Here is a 19538-nt window from a genome sequence, read left to right as displayed (position 1 = left end):
ACAAAGAAAAACGAGCCCTTAAAATAACACTTCTTTCCTTCATAATGTGCACAGTAATTTAGCCACGCTGGATGGCTTTCACCTTTGAGTAGTCATAGACTAAGGCATTAGGGACCCTGTTATTTTTCATCAGCCTAGCACTGATGACATCGGTGATATGAAGCAAGAAATATACTGAAAAGGTGGCGCTCCATGCTCACTGCTGGCACGTCTCAATGCAAAACATTCATACGCGCCGTTGCCCTCCACGACATTTGCCCCATGCGAGCTCAGTAATGTTCGCGCTTCTGAAGTCGAACAGCAACATACACAGGGAGACAGAGCAGGAATTTCGAAATTTTTCGATCATGGGCATTCTGATTCATGAAGTGCTCAAAGTTGTCACGTGGAAGGTTCACCGCGTGCAACTAGCAAGGACGACGTGACAGCATGATGGCCAGAACAAGAAGAACGATCAGTTTATTCAGTCACTGATTACATAGGCGCGCGATAGCGCGCCGAGAGTATCTGCGCATGTCCAATGCGCAGTCGTGATGCAGTAGCGTTGCCGGATACACCCTTTCCGTTAACAAAGAAATTACACACCCATCGAAACAGTGATAAGTACAGGCGCGTGCAAAAGTATACGGACCACGGGATCGCGTGGCAGAATGCATCGACGCGCCATCTACCGACGCTGCGCCTGCTGTCGAGAGCACCACTGAAGCAGCGGTGCGCATGCGCGTCCCTTCATTTCAGATGGCCTCTCATGTCGCTCTGTCTGACGTGGTTATGGCGCTCGTAGACAAAACGTCAACTGGGTGTCGCTTTCGTTGCTCCATCTAATCTGCGCCCTTGTTTTACGAAGCGGCTGCGGCGAGGCCGTCTCAAGTGCCGTGCGCGCATCGCTTTTTACATCGGTCAATCAGCCTAACTAAGCATCGTAGTACCTAGTCAAGCCAAGCATACAAGTTTCTCAACCCAGCTCGTCCTTGCAGCTTTAAACCATGTTAAGCTTAGATGTGCCAAGTTAAGCCAAAGCAAGTGTAGCCGAAACTGATTAAACCTAGTTGAGCATGGTATCTCGTAATAAAGCCAAGCATAAGTAAGTTCATTTAAGCAAATCCTAATTGTGGTTAGCCCAGCTTGCCGTTTTCATGTTAGGCCAAGTTGACCTTACATGAGCGCAGTTGAGTCGAGGAAAGTACAGCCAAATCTAAATAAGCATTGTTTATCATAGTTTCACCCGATATAGCCAAGCATATTAAGCATAAACAAGGCGAGCCTACATGTGACCAATTAAGCCAAGTCGAATTCCCCATCAGCCCAATGAAGCCAAGCCCAGGAGGATTACCCCTGACCAAGCTGATACTAATTAGGGTCATTAAAGCCTAATTAGCGTTAATTATGGCACTAATTAGGCTCATATCAAACCAAGCACACCCTAGATACTCGAGTTTCACGTGACCTATTTCCTCAACGTTAATTAAACTAATTAACCTAATTAGGCCATGTCATGACATGTGTAAATGAATCTGATCAGGCATACTTGAGCATGGCACTTCCAAATTAAATCAGAGCGTAATTAGCTTTAATTAAGCAAATCAAATTAATCGTGTTATTTTCAAACAATCGAAGCTGATTACCTGTGAGCCCCTAGGCCTCGTGAATCTAGGGTGTGTTTGGTTTGATATAAGCCTAATTAGTACCATAATTAACGCTGATTAGGATTTAATGATCCTAATTAGTCTCAGCTTTGTCAAGGGTAATCTCCTGAGCTTGGCTTCATTGGGCTGATTGGGAATTCGACTTGGCGTAATTGGTAACAAGTAGGCTTGCCTTGTTTATGCTTAATATGCTTGGCTATATCGGGTGAAACCATGATAAGCAATGCTTAATTAGATTTGCTATACTTTCCTCGACTCAACTGCGCTCATGTAAGGTCAACTTGGCCTATCATGAAAACGGCAAGCTGGGCTAAGCTTAATTAGGATTTGCTTAAATTAACTTACTTATGCTTGGCTTTATTACGAAATACCACGCTCAACTAGGTTTAATCAGTTTCGGCTACACTTACTTTCGCTTAACTAGGCACATCTAAGCTTAACATGGCTTAAAGCGGCAAAGACGAGCTGGGTTGAGAAACTTAAACAGGTATGCTTGGCTTCACTAGGTTCTACGATGCTTAGTTAGGCTGATTGACCGGTGTAAAAAGCGACGCGCGCACGGCGCTTGAGCCGGCCCTGCCGCCGCCGCTTCGTAAAACAACGGCGCAGATTAGATGGACCACGTCAGCAGAGCGACATGAGAGGCCATCTGATACGTAGGGACGCGCATGCGCACCGCTGCTTCAGTGGTGCTCTCGACAGCAGGCACAGCGTCGCTAGATGGCGCGTCGATGCATTCTGCCACGCGATCCTGTGGTCCGTATACTTTTGCACGCGCCTGTACATGGCACTTCAAAAAATGATATCAGACACTTGGTTAAAGTCCTTGTCATAATGAATACGCTGTGGCGGCTTCACGGTTCGAGTCGACCTTCTCAAAGCTGGCGTCGGTGGTGGAGTTGACTGACGCACCACAGGTGGCGAAGGGTCGCCTGACGTCGAAACTTGGCGACGTCGGCCGTTCACTGGCGAGGTTGAAGTTGCCACTGTCGGATGGCCACCAACATTGTTGTCCGCTGAGCAGGTATCAATGTCGTCGTCGCTTTCCTCGATGAACCGTTCGCCACTTTGAAGTAGGTGACGACGGCTGCGCCTGAGCAGCTTCTGGTCCTCAGTTTTGACAAGGTAGGACCTTGGATATGGTGAACCCACCACTTGAGCTTTTCGGAACCATGCAGCGTCTCTGAGCCTCGCGACGACACCCTTCTGCAGAGGAGGCAAAGGTCTTCCCCTTTGGGCCTGGCTGTACTTCTTGACGTCGGTTGCGGTCACCGCACTGAAGTCCGGGAGGTTGGCGCGAAGGCGCCTTCCTTGCAGTAGTTCACCAGGGGGTCGCCCATCCTCCAGTGGGGTAGAGCGGTAGGCCAGCAGGCCCAGCCAGAAGTCGTCGCCCGAAGCTGCAGTTTTTTTTTTTTCAAGATGCGCTTCACAACCTGCACACCTTTTTCCGCAAGCCCGTTTGACTGCAGATAATGAGGGCTTGAAGTGACGTGCCTGAAGTCGTACCTCCTAGAAAAAAAAATTCATGGCTGGAAAATTGTGGGCCGTTATCAGTACATACTTCGACGGGCACGCAAATCTGGCAAAAATAGCGCTCAGTGCTGCAGTGGTTGATTGCGCCGACATGTCAGGTAGTTTCTGAACTTCCGGAAAGTTTGATAAGGCGTCAAAGACAACGATGTACGAGTACCCCTCAAACGAAAAAATATCGGCTCCAGCTCCATGCCATGCACAACCTGGCACGGGCCGCATTTGAAACGGTTCCTTGGGCTGTTTGTAAGCGTACTTGCGGCATGTAGGACAAAGTTGCACCATTTAGCAATCAAAACACAAGGCGTCTGGCACTTTCTTTACATTTTTGCATGCCGAGGTGACCTGCATGGATTTTTTCAAGCATAGTTTGCCGCATGCTTTTCGGAAAAACAACTTTCGACGTCTTCAAAAGTATTTCGTTGACAAATGAGAGTTCCTGCTGAAGAGGCTTTAGTTCACCTTGTACTGGAAGTCCCACCGACAAACTTGCGATCACCGACTGTAGGTAGCGGTCACGAGCGTTGCCGCTTGCAAGTTCTTTCTGCGTTGCTTCTGTGACAGGGTAGCCTAGAAGCTGGATTGCGTGAACTTCCACGTCGGTAGTAGCACCAGCCTCGTCTTGGTTGTCAGCAGTTGACCGCGACAACATGTCAGCAAGAACAAGGTGCTTCCCAGGAATATACTGCAAAACAAAATCATACTTGAACAACCTCAAAAAGAACCGTTGAAAGCGAGGTGGCATGTCACTAATTTCCTTTTGAGCAATTGACAAGAGTGGCTTGTGGTCCGTTTCAATTGCGACTTTCTGGGCGTAGACGAATTGGTGAAACTTTTCGCATCGAAAGCAAATTCCTAGGGCCTCCTTTTCTATCTGTGCGTACAGTTTTTCTGCCTTAGCCAGTACTCGAGATGCGTAAGCTACGGGCCGCCACTCGTTATTGTGACGTTGCAGAAGAGTGCCGCCGACGCTGTCCTTCGATGCATCGCAAGACAACTTTGTTTCCCGTCGTGGGTCAAATATTGCGAGCACGGGAGCGGTGGTCAGAATTTGCGTGATGCTTTTCCACTCTTTGGCGTGGTTTTCTGTCCACTCAAACTCAGAGCTGGCCTTGATAAGAGTTCTTAACAGGGCCGTTCTTTCAGATAGCTGCGGCACGAACTTTCCAAAGTAGTTCAACACCCCAAGCATACGTTGGACATCGGCCTTGCATGCTGGCACTGGCATTTGAACCAAACTTTTTACGAGCTCTGGATTTGGGGATATGCCGTTCGCGCTTATGATATCACCCAGAAACCGTAGCTCTTTTACGCCAAACTTGCACTTGTGCGGATTAAACGTTAGTCCAGCTGTTTCGGCAGTTTTCAGGACTGCTACCAGGCGCTCATCATGCTCTTCCTTCGTTGAGCCCCAGATCAGGATATCATTTATATATATGAGCACGCGTGGGAGACCGTCAAATATCTGACACAGCCTGCTGAAATGCCTCAGGTGCAGATGAGATGCCAAAAGGTAGCCTTAGGAAACGGTATCTACCAAAAGGCGACGAGAACGTACAGATCTTTGATGTTTTCTCGTCCAAGGGCACCTGATGAAAGTCGACTGCTATGCAACTCAGTACTATGTACTATCTGCTGGTTTCTCAGTGTCAGACAAACAGAAAGACAGACAGACAGACAGATAGACAGAGAGACAGACCAAAATTTCTGCGTTTAAGATCCCCAAGAAAGACTATCGTCTTTAAAACCAGAACAAAAAGTTTCATTGACGCGAGTCACCTGGTAATCTAATGGCATCTTCGACAATTCGCACCGGTGTGCACCGGGGCGCCCAGGCGCTACGATGATTGGACTAAACGGCGTACCAGGCCGCCCCGGTGCACACCGGTGCGATTTGTCGAAGATGCCATAACACAAGACCTCTTGGTCCACGACGGTAGGAGCCCGGCGATCTATCCACTGCGTTTCCGACGCACATGCAATAACGCACTTGCAAAAACGGCCCCACAAACGCGCTGATACCTCTCACATATTCTCTTCCACTGTGCTCTTTGTTGGTGGGGTGGTGTCGCCGTCTGCTACTGGTGAAGTACTGCGTCAGTACAATAACGAGAGCCGATAGAGAGTGATGCGATAACGACCACCTTTAGGGCTCCTCAATATCAGCGAAGGAGCGCTCGCCACGCTGGCATCGAGGACGCGTCCTAGGCATTTAGTTACGTGCTTTTTCTTTCGCGCCGTGATGTGTGACGGCTCGTTCTCAAAGTAATGCAGCTTCCACACGCACCAAGGACATTTCTCCGCCACCTACGGCTTCGAGTGCGATATCACCGACTAATAAGGCTGCTGCAATTCACGTGTTTCATGGCCTACAGTTTGCGCTACGCGCCTTACCACATGGTGTCCAATTGGATTATCGCGCCGAGACGCTCATCTGCGGTTCGCTGAAAACTCGCTGCCGCTGAAACGTTTATTATTTTGTTTTTTGCCTGTAGCTGCCACGTTGCGATACGATGACAGCACTGAACCCCTTATCTATTATGTCTGTCTTCTCCTGTGTCGGCGACGGAAAGCGGCGCCTGAAGGAAAGCGAACCTGTGTTCAATGGCCCATTGGAAATATCGGTGCAATTTATTTACACGTCGCTGAAGCCGAATAATCATTATGAAACAGCGTTACAGAATGACGAGAACAGCGACCACGTTGAAGCAACGCATCACGTGAGAAATGGCGGCCGCTGCCAGCGATAATCCAGATAGTACTTCCGCATGGTGCGCGCCGATCTGTGAAGCACGCGAATTACGACATTCACAGGCTAATGTAGAGCCTTCGTGCAGAGAGAAACACGGCAGTCGTAAGTGCAATGCATTCGCGCAGTCACGGCTCAAGCTACGAACATTTGCCTCACGCGTACCTGATGCGCAGAGGGTAGTGTATGCATGAGCACAGGCGCAGGTTGCCTTACTACTGGGGAGCCATAGATTACACAAAAGCGATATGTAAGAAACAATGAAGATGCCGTCATCCACACGAGTTTCGGGAATAATCCCGGGCAAAGGCGTGCGTTTTCTACTGCCAAGAGTCACCGACTAAGACAATGTGGCCATCACCGCCTATTTTCGGCACTGCGAAGGATCAAGAGAACTCGTCCGTCCGCGCATCAAGAATTTGCGCATGGCCGATGCCAGAATGCTAGCTAGGTGATAAGCCGATAAGCAGAATGCTAGCTTGGCGTCAATAACCTTGACTGTTTCAAAAAGCGATCATTCATAATCTATGCTCCATAAAGCTCAAAAAAATAATCAACGTGACCTATAATAATGTTACAATCTCACACGTCTAGCTGTCCTCTCGCACGAATATTCCATTGCCGCCAACCTGTGTTTAGCCGCCACGGTGGAACAGTCGTTACGGTGCTCGGCTGCTGACCCGAAGGTTGCGGGATCGATCATGACTACGACAGTCGCATTACTTCTATGGAGGCGAAAATGACACTGGCTCATGTATTTAGATTTGTCATCCTAAGCAAGCCGTAAAACAGAGGACCGTTGGTAATTTTCGGTCGTATTAATTCTGATTTCTTGAGAAAGGCGTACAACGTGACCTATGGTTGATCAAGGCACCTGATTTTATTCCCTGCGCTCAGTTAGGCGACTTGTAGCGAAGTTAGTCTTCACGATTCTGGTGGGATTGGCATTAAGGAAATATTTCTTGCAAGTCCCTGCCCTTATTCGGAGAAGTGATGACCGGTGTAGCTCTCGTGGAACACGCGCATCAAGATGGCATTCTGCAGCTTTGTTCCTTCCACACGCGCTAAATCGAAAGCGCTACTTTCGAAGCAATCACCGTTCGCAAACAATCACGCGCGGAGAACGGAGAAAGCGAGAACAGAAGAAACTCGCAACACGTCGCAAGCGGCTGCTCCCCGCGCGTCTGAGATCGCTGCGGCAGGTCTTGTCGCCTCCGCGATTAGCTTCGGCAACGCGCCATTGAGAGCCAAGGTGCGTTGCTGTATACGATCCCGGGAGCCACGGCAAGTGAAGCAAAATGGAACAACAGCGCCGTAAGTTCACGCGTCGGCCGCGTGTGCCGGCACGTGAGCGGGGCTGCGAAACTGTATTGGTTCTAAAAACGTTGGCTTGTGCCGTACAAGATACTGCGACGTCTTGCGGCACTAGAATATAAGGGTGTACCCTATGGCAATACGTTTTCCCAGCGGTGCCGCGCACGACCTGAAGTCGTCCACGCGAGCGCCTTGAGCCATATTGTGCGCAGTATCGAATCATGGGCATACATCTTTTGCATGTGTCGTTCATTTATACCATTGCAGATGCTTTCACTTTCGAGCTTCTTTTGCAGCATAGGGACGATGCTTTTTCAGCGGGTGATATTGACACGCCTGGTTTCTTTTCTTTTTCACTGTCAGCGTGCGTCACCGGCTAGAATTGTCAAAGTAGTTATTTATCGGCGCAGGCCCCTTCCGCATGCATCAGAACCTCTTCGGTAGCTTTTGACTGTTACTAATGACATTGCGTACAAGACGCAAATATTTGACTACATTCTGAAACTGCGAGCGCCAGCGAAGACGCTGAAGCGTATGAAGATGTATGTATGTATGTATGTATGTATGTATGTATGTATGTATGTATGTATGTATGTATGTATGTATGTATGTATGTATGTATGTATGTATGTATGTATGTATGTATGTATGTATGTATGTGTGTACGTGTGTGTGTGTATGTAAGTATGTATGTATGAAAAAATTATAGCTGATACCTCCGTCATAGGAATCGGTGTATAACACGAAAGTGAAATGCGTCGTCACAGAAGTAGTTGATTGTTTATAGTGCATTGGTATATTAGAGCTTGTACAATGTCTACTGTTGTTTGGCAGGTATGGCACCGCTTGATGTGGACGCACCCAGGTTGACGCCTGGCGGCACTTCTCCATACCAACAACTAACGCCCATGATCATGATTTAACCATTGCGAGATGCACACGGACGTCAAGATATACGTGGACGCCACATATGGTCAATCCCGCGCAAAGATGGCATCAACAATCACATAGTAAACACTGACACACGATACGCACTTCTTCAAAGGTCATAAAACGCGAAGAGAAACGCGACGAGCGTCCTGTCTGCTCTCTAGCCTGGCGGTTAATTCTCACAGGGCGTGCGGGGAACGCGGTGCGACAGCCAGGCGAGCGTCGGAGAGCTATTTCTCGATATGGATGGATGCTATGAGCGAGGCTTCCTCGCTTTCCTTACCTCGCTTGGGATAAACGCGCCGCCTCGCGGTGTGTGAAAGCGTGGACGAAATGAAACTTCTGTGGCAAACGCGCCTATTGCTACGGTCGTTGCAACGGCGCGTTGCCGGAGGTAATTGCTGAGGCAAGGAAGTTGTTTTAGGGGCGAAGCTCCTTAAGGCGGCACCCGTTCGTCCCTCGTAGTTGTCGTAGTCGTAGCAGTCGTAGTGCGTAACCAGTCGTAACGCTAGTACCAGATCTTGACCTCCAATGCGGTGCCGGTGGGAGATTTTTCCTGTGCGTTGTTGAACAATAAAAAATTCGCAGCGTGCGCGTTAACGAAAAGCCGAATTCTTCTGTCTCTCATTCCCCATTAGCAGCCGTTGACATGTTCCAGTAGGAAACGTTAGTAGAAGTAGAAGTGTAAGTGTTAGCTAAAAGCCGACTTCTTCTGTCTCTCATTCCCATTAGCAGCCATTGTTTACCTCCAAGGTAGTGCCTGGTGAGATTTCTCCTGTGCGTGATTAAACAATAAAAATTTTGTTCAAAACGCCGTTGATTGATGAAATAAACCAACGAAAGACGCCAGATGTTTTGTAAAAGCAAAACGAAAGAACGCCAGATGTTTCTAAAGCAAAACGAAAAGACGCCAGCTGCTTAACGAAAGACGCCAGATGTTTTCTAAAGCAATGGTTTTCTAAACAATGAAAATTCACAGCGTACATGTAAAATTAAAGTGAGCTGCAAGTCGTCATAACTCATCGAACCTTTAGTATAAACGCGCCCGATCTCACGTCGGTGATGATGTACTGGGCAGAATTCACGGAAGATTCACGGTTTACCGATGAACCTCCGCAGCTTCTCCCACTCATCATCATTCACTTCGTGGATATGCTGTTTTTTTTTTTTTTTGAGCCTGGTGACACCCATGTAAACGCCCTGTTAAAAAGGGGAAGCTCATAGCTTCCATCCATCCATCGAAGAGCACTGCGAGAGGACAGTGTGAAAGCTAAAAGGCGCGAGCATGTAGCTTCCGTAATGCGTTAGGCGGTAGCTCAGTGGGCTAAACGCGGGCCGAGAGGTCGCGGGTTCGACTCCTGTGGACGGCACTTTTTCTTATCGTTTTTTTGTTCTTTGCCATCTGATGGCGTTCATTTTGCTGACGTACTTCCGTGAAGGAAATACGTCATGAAAGTCGTGGTGGACCCCGGCATAAAACACTTTCGTGTTAAAATGACGCGCTTCACTCAAGCGGCAAATTTCAGACGGCCCAACGTTATGCTCGCAGTCGTCATTTTATTGCAATTATCACTTCTTTGAAGGCATAACTCCGCCAAATAAAGAGTTGGATCTTTATTTGACAGGATGACTTTTGAAATTTTCTCCGTCACAGCCACGCGAAAAGACAATATATTCAAATGCCAGCGGCGAGAAATAGAAGTTATGCGTAAGATGCGTGATCGATGGAACACGGAAGACGTCTCTACGCTTTATTTTCTGTGCGCTCTAAAGCCATCAACCAGTTCTTCCAACAGATCCTGACAATGTCGGGAGGTGCTGCAAACGCAATCAACCACTCCCATTTACTTTAAAATGAATTAAAATATGTTGAGTAGCAATGATCACCACAAGTACAAGGTCACATGTACAGTCATGAGGAATAAGGGAGGGAACACTGAAATTATGTATTAAGGATCGTAGTAGCTAAACGCCATTGGCGAGCGCGAAAATGTTGATAACTGCAAATGCTCTAGCGGAACGAAGTATATTGAAATTCAATACGTCATATTTATATGGGTGTATTACAAGTTATCGATCATTAAACATGAATGCGGTGTTCCGACTAAGAACTCAATACTATACCTAATATACTATAGCTCAATACTATACCTAAGTATAGATGACGTTGAAGAATGGAACACCGCAAACATCTTGAACAGAACATTTTAATGGTATCAGTCTTTTACGGAGGCAGCTACTGTAGCAGAGCTGGGGGAAAGCACTGTTTAAACAATGCACGGTGTCAATTTTAAATATACCAACAGAAATACATGACTCACTACCTCACATGTTTTTTCTTTCTTTTTTCTTTGTTTTTTTTTTTTTTGCAGCACTATTCGCTGCAGTCAGCTTATACCCCATGTTCACACTGGGAAGTATTGAGGCAATTGACCTTTGACGTGGTGAAAGTCAAATAGTGGTTATGCGCCATCTTCACTGGGGATAAGGATAAGCTTACATAAGGTAGACAGCAAATGCTGATGTCCCAGTACATAAGGCAACGAAATTTTCGAAATCTGCTCAGTTTTATGGCTGGACAAACAGTCGAAGCTTCGAAAAAAAAATTGAGTACTTGTCGTTGTTGCTATACAAACAACCATTCGGTGTTTTAAACTAGTCAAATATTTTACAACCCTTGCAAGTTGTTCTCCATAGTTTTCTTCATCTGCAAGAAAGGGCACAGAAAACTGGTACAGAGAAGAAGATAGAGACCAAGAGTGTACAATGACGAATATATAAAAACAAGCTCAAAAATAACTGCTCCACAAGGTTCATTTAAATTATGGCGGAGGGAAGTGCCAATGAAACAATTTAGTTTTCCTTGTAGTTCCTCATTTAGCATTGCCAGGAGCGTAGTATATGTAAGTGTGTTAGTGTTTACGCTGATGTGGACTGTGATTGCCTTGTAACCGGCAGTGGCCCTCAAGCCGATGTAGCGCGATCGGCCACTGCATGCCGATGTTGCTATTCGATCTGTTGATAAAAAGGGCCCGATTCATCGTTCTATAACATTACATACAGCGCCAACGATAAAAAAAAGAGAGGAATCGTGGCACTAAATGTTTCTGGAGAACATGAAGCTGCCAACACGCATGAATACATTGTCTGCAGACTGAACCCGTGTTTTTCACTTCATCCGTCAAAGTGGCCCACGGTTGAAGCTACTCTGAGTTCCGTAGTGGGTATATGTAAGTTAGCGCGGAAAATGAATGTCACGACAAAAGAAACGTGGCTAAAAGATTATCTTTTATAGCTCCCTTTCTTTTACCGCTACTCAACCCCGAGCTTATTGGAAGGTGAATTAGGCCTACGAGTAATTTTTCCGTCCTGGGGCTTCCATCGTTTTTATATACATTCTTCTCATTTCTTCATAAGTGACATTTGCGTCAGCATGACTTCAACGATTAGACCTTTCGCAGATGACTGCGTCAACTATCAGCCTGTACCTGACTAATAAGGACTAAGAATTTCTGGGTACGTTTTACATGTCAAACGAGGATCTGATCATTAGCATATTGAAAATTAAAAAGAAAGCGCCAGGCAAAGTCACAGCGAAAGCTGGAGGATCGGCTTTTCTAAGGCCCGCTGTAAATTTTCTTGGGGCGACTTAGTGTCGAAGTTTGGGCGTGTTGGTGAAACAATGAAGGCAACACAGCGCAAAATAAGATGGGTACAAGGAAGGCAATGCATGCGTAGATTGCCACAAGTACAGTTGCAAGGTATCTAGTACGCCATAAACCTTCATAATTTTGCGAAATGTGCAAGTACCCACGAAGCATTATTCATTCTGCGGAGAAGCGGTGCACCCACTACATATCTGCAAGACATTTTGAGCATTTTGTTGATTATGTGGCTGATGAGATTGAATAACTATGGCTAACCCCTCTGTAACGAGTGGGACGCCTTAAATCGCCCACGCGTTACGCAATTCGCAATGTGTGACGCGTGATACTACATTACTCTTCGAGCACGATGTACTACATATGTTAACGTGATTGCTTGGCCGACCTGCAGAGTGTATAGGGCGTTTTTGTGACGGAGTTTCAAGCGCTGACGTGGCTCTGTGGTAGAATGTTCAATTGCGATGCAGAGGGCCCGGGTTCAAATCACGCTGGGTCGTGGATTCTTTTTCTTTTTTCGACGGTGCGGGATAGCCGTTAAGGACACCGGCGGCGGCGGACAACTACGCCACCAAAATAGTCTGTTGTGATCTCATAACAACTTTCGCTGTAAAGCAGCGCGAGAAGGCAGGGGAGGGGGACACACACACGAACAGAGACTCACAACTTCATTTATTTCCAGTAGTGCATGAAATATATACCATGCACAAGAAAATAAAGAATGTTCGACAACGACGCGCGCTTGATGTCCACTCGTTACAACGGCTAGCTTATCTATCTATACACCAGAGCACGCCTGTCTCGCACCCAGGCTGCTGGCGAGCCGAGCGGATACTCTCGCACCCAGACGCCGGGCTGACCGGGCTGCCGAGGCGCGCGCCGGCTGCACTAAGTAAACAGGGCAAGCTGCAGTTCTGAAGCTTTAAAGTGCAAAAAAGTACCCGTTCACGCCGCTTCAGCGTATAAGAGCTCGTCTGGGCACTACTGCGTCGTCTTTGGATGCCAAAACAAGCAGCGCAACAAGAGGATAATAGCGTTGTCTGCGACGATTATACGACGCGCCACGGAAATAGTGCCGGTGCGGTATTTTCAGCTTCGCCGCGAGTGGATAACTGTGATTCAAGCAAAAAAACTAGGAGCCGAGTGAAAATGCTCGAGTAAGTACACTAAATGCGTGTATTCTGCAGTGTGGTGCCCACCTATTTCGTTTTGCGAACCTAATTTGCGTGACACGCAGCTGGGTTGAAGGCAGGCGCGAGCTTTGTGTGGGGGTGCACTTCATACCTTCGAGCGTTTCCTTTGACGAAAATGTAGTGCAAGGTAGTGCTTTCAAGCACAAGAAATCAGCATGCTTTGCCACTTTCAACGTAGTATTAAGCTTTAGTGCTTTTGATGGCATCCACGCCTTCGAGATTTCGTCTTCGAAAGGTAATAAATGGCACGGTGCTCCTCAACAGCTGGCCAGAATTTCGTGCTTTCACTGCAGTGTTCGATGTCCCCAAATTTATTTGGACACGACGCATCCAGCTGCACATAATACATATATTGGCACGTAAGTAAAGAGTACTCGCGCCAGTGTCCTTTACGTCGCAGACGTAGCTAACCGGCTTAACTAATAGTAGCACAGTTTCGCTTGTAAAACACCATCGTTACAAGAATAAAATCGCGCAGATAGCTTCCAAAAGGGATCGATGAACGTCACTGCAGGTGATACTCTCTGATAGCACGCTTTTGTGAGCAAGACGCATTATTGTAAGAGCGCTCGTGAAACAAAAATTACGTTCCGCGAAACTACCCGTAAAGCGTACTCTAATTATTACGCGATGAATGCTGAAATGATGAGCTTTCACAAAACTTTGTGCACAACTTGTAATATGGGGCAACAAAACATCGTTTCACTCTTTCGCGAGCTGCACTGCGATTACGATTCACGCGTACTACAGCGAGAACGTTTTTTTACAAATGTAACAGCGTACGTATCCGACGAGGTTGCTTCCGCAGCCCACTCAGCACGTACTGTATACATTGTGGACTTGCATGAGGAAGATGTTCTTGATGTTCCAATAAAATCAGCGAAAATGTCCAGGCCAGAAAAGACGCGAAACACGCTCTCCGACGGGCTGAGTTTCGGGAGTTTCACGTTTGCTCTGTGCGGCGTCTGCTAGCGTGGCAGCCCGCGCACGTTGTTTCCTCGCGTGTGCGATAGATGGCGCGACGCGCGATGCAAATATGGCGATGCGCATGGAATTCGCTGTGTTCTGGTCTATAGATGTCAAGAAACCATTTATTTTTCGCAGTCAGCACTTCTGACGACATGCTTACACATGCACCATGCTGCTTTTTTTCTGTTTTCAGTTTTGTTCATTAATCTGGTTATGTTATCGGATGAGTGGCTAAGCATAGATAGTGCATAACCGGTCATCCAAAATGGTGCGTGTTTAAGCGTGGAGCCACTAGCGCTGACAGAAAAAGAATAATGATTTCTTGATACATGTATGTTTAGATAAGCTAACAGATGTTACGTGTAGACAAAAAGTTCACGTGGTCGTCAAAGCTTTTCTTTTATTTTATTGTGTATGCTATGCATTTTATGCACTGCTGGAAATAAAATCAGTTGCGAGTTGGCGCTCACGTGTGTGTCACCCTCCTTCTCTGTTTTCTCGCGCTGTTTTTCATTTCGGTATGCCTCAACACCAACCAGCCCAACAACAAGCATTAGCAAAGATCGTTATAAGGCACGCCTTAGTGGAGGGCTCCGGAAACTTCGACCATCTGGTAATCATCAACGTGCAGTGGCATCACCAAGCACATGGGATTGAAGCATTTCACCTCCATCGAAATGCGTCTACCACGGTCGGTAATGAACCCGCGACTTTCGGTCAGTAGCCGAGCACCGTGACCACTGTACCATCGCGGTGGACTACCTAACTCTAATGACGCCATATGGCGGCGCTAGCGACGTTATGCGGGTTCTTGAGAGTATAGCAAGAGGAAATCTTCAGCTTTCGACAAACCGCGTTACTGCATTACTGACCTGTCACAAAGACGTACCAAGAGCGACGTCATTGCCTCGGAAGTGCATTATTTGGGGGCCACGTTTGTATGCAGCAGCACGAGAGGGGATTATGGCTGCACCCAGGGAGCATTCGTTCAAAGGGCCCGTTGGTGAGCTGTGCACGCTGTATGTGAGAGTGCACCAGAAGCTTGGGCTTCTTAGTTGGTAGAGCACCAACAAGTTTGGGCTTGTTGGTACACTATGCAAGTGGAATAGCGCACACTTAGGCACAAAGTATGCAACACGGCACAAGCGCTTGTGTCATCTTGCTTACTCCGCCCCTGTCTAAGTGTGCGATTCCACTTACGAGAGGACACCATTCACGTTCGAAAAGTAGATGCGGGTTCGGCAATTAAACTTTGCCGGAAGAGCCATACCCCTTTGTCGAGTGTCACTGCGCATGATTGCCTTGCCGGATGATGTCCCCTCACCTAAAGGACTTTAGACTGCGCTTGTGCCCTGGGTATGTCATCTAGGGCGAGAACAAGCAGTTATCTGGACAGTACAATGAGTGTTTACTTTTGCATGCGCAAACGTGTCTTTAAAGTTTCTAGTATGGTGATAAACGACCCGTGGTTCTTCGGGAAACCATTTCCTAAGGCACTCGTTGCTTGCTAATACCGGACAATACTTACGCAGGATATCATTTATTGTTAGCAGCGTATTTGAGTATTTCCTTTTAATACCATCGGCTAATTAGGCTGTGCTGTTGGGCCTCTCCTATAGCTAGTGCTGATTTCCTAAATTACACGCTTCATTGCAGGCCTTATTTAGCGCCTTATGGGGGTACTTTCTTTCAACTAAAGCTGCCGTAAGTTTGCTCGAGTGGCAAGCGCAGCGACATAAAATGGATGTTTATGCGACAATATTTGGCATCTTTCAGTGAACTTCCTGCTCACAACCAAGCGCTGCGTGCTTTTCTGTGGCACTGTGTGTGTTTTTTTTTTCTATTGCGCACACAGCCTATAATTTAATAATAAGGACTGTTCACGTTAGTTACTATATTTATCGCGTTATTTCAGACAAAAATGTTTGTCCATGTCGAATTTCCATAAAAAAGAGAGCATTTTATAAACCACAATATATTTCATTAAAACAAAGTTTCATACGAAGCCTCGATGACTGGAATACCGTATTACTTTAGCTTTGCATGTTTGCATGCAATCGCAGAAGCTTTTGTCTGTCGTAATGCAATTTATTAAAACAAAACGGCACGCTTCACCTTCGAGCTTTCAAAGAAGTATAATTTTAAGAACTCATAAGAGATAAAGACCAGACTAAAAAACCAGAAGAATTCAGCATTGCTTTCTCTGAAACTAATGATAATGTGTACGGTGATAAAAACTTCAAACCTATCGCAATGAAATGGATAATGGCAAAAATATTTATCTGTTTACATCAATATGGAAAGTATTCTGCGCACACAAAACAAAGATGTAAGGGCTTGTTTGTCTTACGTCTTGTGTACGCGATTAGTACTTTCCATAATATATTCCTACAAACTCGTCCAGTTTTCTTTACTTTTACGTACTTTTACAACAGTTCTGTTTTTGTCTGGGATCACTACCGGAGATCCGGCCATCACCATCGTTATTTTCAGGCTTAACGATAGTCCTGCAAGATTTACCCGATCATTGTTCACATGAACAGCGTCCGCTTCTTTGATTAGTCGACTACCATGCAAGAGCCATACGTCAAAGCTAAGCCTCTAAATTTTTCAAATGTGACCACGTAAAAATGCTCAATGTGACTGCGAACGTCGTTACAGATAATGACGAATGAGTGGTATACGCGTAAAATACAACATACATCATCAGGATGGCATTTAACATCAAAAATAGTTCTGTAGATCTGTTACTGCTTACCACTCCCAGTAATCGGTTTCAAGCGTTACCATTGTCCGCCCACACTTGCGGCACCTGTCACTTGCTCAAATAAAATTAATGTGCAACGTTATTCAAGCGTCACCAGATGCGTGAACCTAGGCAATTTTTCTCTGATCTCTCTGCCTATAAAAGCTTGCCTTCCTCACAAACACGTATGCTAGGCTTCCCTTGAAGATTAGTAACATGTTGCTCACTCAAGCGGTCGGTCTTCTCGTGGTATTCGCTGTATATGCTGCTCACGCGGAAGAGACTACGACGAAGCCCTACGAAGATGACCCTTCACACTCCAGTGAGCAAGATATCTCAAAGGTAAGTAGATCCCACATTTTTGATCCTGTATTATGCGTAGTGTCTTCTTTTATGATGGATTTATGGCCGGATCAACGAGATTTCATCGAAACACGTAGCGCACTGATTTGCTTCCAATGGGTATAAGGCATTCAACTTGATACCACTCAATATGTTGTGTTAAATGCTATCTTAGTATTAGAAAAAGAAGGACCTCAATGCAGTCGAAATTCGCATGTCTACGCTCATTATGCTTACGAAATAACACATCATTCTATTTTGCCACGTTTCACTAAATTTATTATATTATATAATTTGACAAGCGAATAAATAGGTCGCATAGAATCTATGGCTCTTATTCACTTGTATACAGTGAGCCAGACGCAATAATTAACGGTGATTTTTTTTTATTGCGCATAACAGCTCAGTGAGGCCACATGCGCCCGACGACGTACACTTTTACTTTTACTAAAATCTGGAAACGCTGCTTGTTTGTCTTCATGGTACATTCTTTCGTCCTTGTGTCGAATTCGCGCCGTAACCAGTTGCTTCTAATACTCTACCAGCAAGCCGACATTTCACTCCTGGAAACAAAGACTGCTTATTCCAAAAAAAAAATGCTGTTATTTTGAACCATTTGCGAGACATCGGGGAAGAGGTGTTGAGGAATGCGGAAATTTTGTGGATGGCAAAATATTAGACTTTTTTATGGGCCTAAAAACAGCAGGAGTCCAGAACGTTGCATGCACAAGTCGTGACACCGAGTGTCCAAATATCGCTTATAATCAGCAAAAATAACAGTTCACTTCTTAATTAACCTAATATGTTAACTTATCAATGTGTAACTCCACCGGTAGCAGTCACTTTGCTTAAATTTCAAGACAAAAAACCGCTTTAGAGTTACACGTTCCTTAAGTATACCAGTATATAAATTGTTTGCAGCACTTATTTGTCTTTCATAAAAGAGTAAAGTGTGCTACAGAACTGTTTTAACATTAATCAGCCTAATAAATTAAGCTAAGAAATTAGGCACGTAATCCTTAGCTGTAGCGCTTTCAAATAGCATACAGTTATGGACCGCACGCAATATATCGAAATCAATGCGGTATATCCAAAAGGGCAGCGCACGGAGCTCAGTCCCTTCCTAGAGAGTTTTTCATCTACATATATATGTACACGCTCATCCATGGCAGTTGGTCCATTAAGATATCTAAATAATCTTTACTCGATATAACATTCACAAAAATGATAGCATTCACTCGTATTATGTAAATTTAAAAAAAAGTTTTACATCTCGCCAGTGTGGAACAATTAATTACTAAGCAATTAAAGCCATTTTATTCTCGTTATTTGTTTTTAAGTGGAATTTTATTTATATGTAAAAACCATGTGTGTGTGTGTGTGTGTGTGTGTGTGTGTGTGTGTGTGTGTGTGTGTGTGTGTGTGTGTGTGTGTGTGTGTGTGTGTGTGTGTGTGTGTGTGTGTGTGTGTGTGTGTGTGTGTGTGTGTGTGTGTGTGTGTGTGTGTGTGTGAAACTTCGCATTTTTAAGCAATCGCTGTCTACCTCTGTTGCTCTATCAAGCTACACGAGACGACGTGCAGCCGAATTATACGTCATTGCGCATCTGCATTTTATAAGCCAGAAATATTGCTCACCTCTGCTGACTGACAAGAGGCCTTGCTGCGCAATCTCCAAGCAAGGAAAGCCGCCATTACGTTCATGTTGTCACAATTGCCACCGTCTATTCAAAACTTTTAGCGCGGTCATGCTTCTTAGAGAAAAATAACAGCACCTTTTTACCTCTACATAAATTGTGTTGATTTCGGTATTCACTTAAAGCGCAGAAAATTGTGCCAGTCCATTTAACTATGTCCAAGCGTAAGCTTATAGCATTACCGTACCACCACCATCCACGCACGCCCTATTCACTGCACAGACAAATGTTTAATTAATGCAGTAAGGTCACACTCATGGTTTATTGCGGTGATGATGTTTAATACGCCTTAATTCAATTCCATTTTGTCGGAATTTGCCGCAACCCTAAAGTCAAGCTAGGGAGGGTGGCGTTCATGTTTTCATGTTTTCGAGAATACAGCTTCCGAGCAGCTTGCTTTCCCGCTGCGCATGGCTGCCTTCCGGGACCAGCAAAAAATTCGGCAGATCCCACGTAACGTGGGAGTCGATGTTATGCGAAGCATGCGGCGGGTAGGTGACTGGCATAACTTATATATATATATATATATATATATATATATATATATATATATATATATATATATATATATATATATATATATATATATATATATATATATATATATATATATATATATATATATATATATATATATGTTGAAGAGCCGCATATGTGTTATATAACCAGTTGTTTACGGTTGGGTAACGCTGCCAATGGCAACGTGGGTATTGCCAACACCAGAAGCGGTAAGCTGATATGTAGTGCTTATACGTGTCCCCAG

The 19538-nt window shown here is 45.5% G+C and overlaps 1 protein-coding gene across 1 annotated transcript in view; it reads left to right on the top strand.

Annotated features, from left to right (window-relative positions):
* Positions 1-16928: 16928 nt before the first annotated feature.
* LOC119401430 (uncharacterized) overlaps positions 16929-19538 on the top strand; it is a 40985-nt gene continuing 38375 nt past the window's right edge. The window contains exon 1 of the mRNA XM_037668229.2: positions 16929-17081. Coding sequence (XP_037524157.1) covers positions 16956-17081 — 126 coding nt within the window. The 5' untranslated portion in view covers positions 16929-16955. The remainder of the gene's footprint in view (positions 17082-19538) is intronic.

This window comes from Rhipicephalus sanguineus, chromosome 8 (genome assembly GCF_013339695.2).
Source record: "Rhipicephalus sanguineus isolate Rsan-2018 chromosome 8, BIME_Rsan_1.4, whole genome shotgun sequence".
Taxonomy (NCBI): Eukaryota; Metazoa; Arthropoda; class Arachnida; order Ixodida; family Ixodidae; genus Rhipicephalus; species Rhipicephalus sanguineus.
Note: the sequence above shows the minus strand (reverse complement) of the source record. Positions and strands in the feature narration are given on the sequence as shown.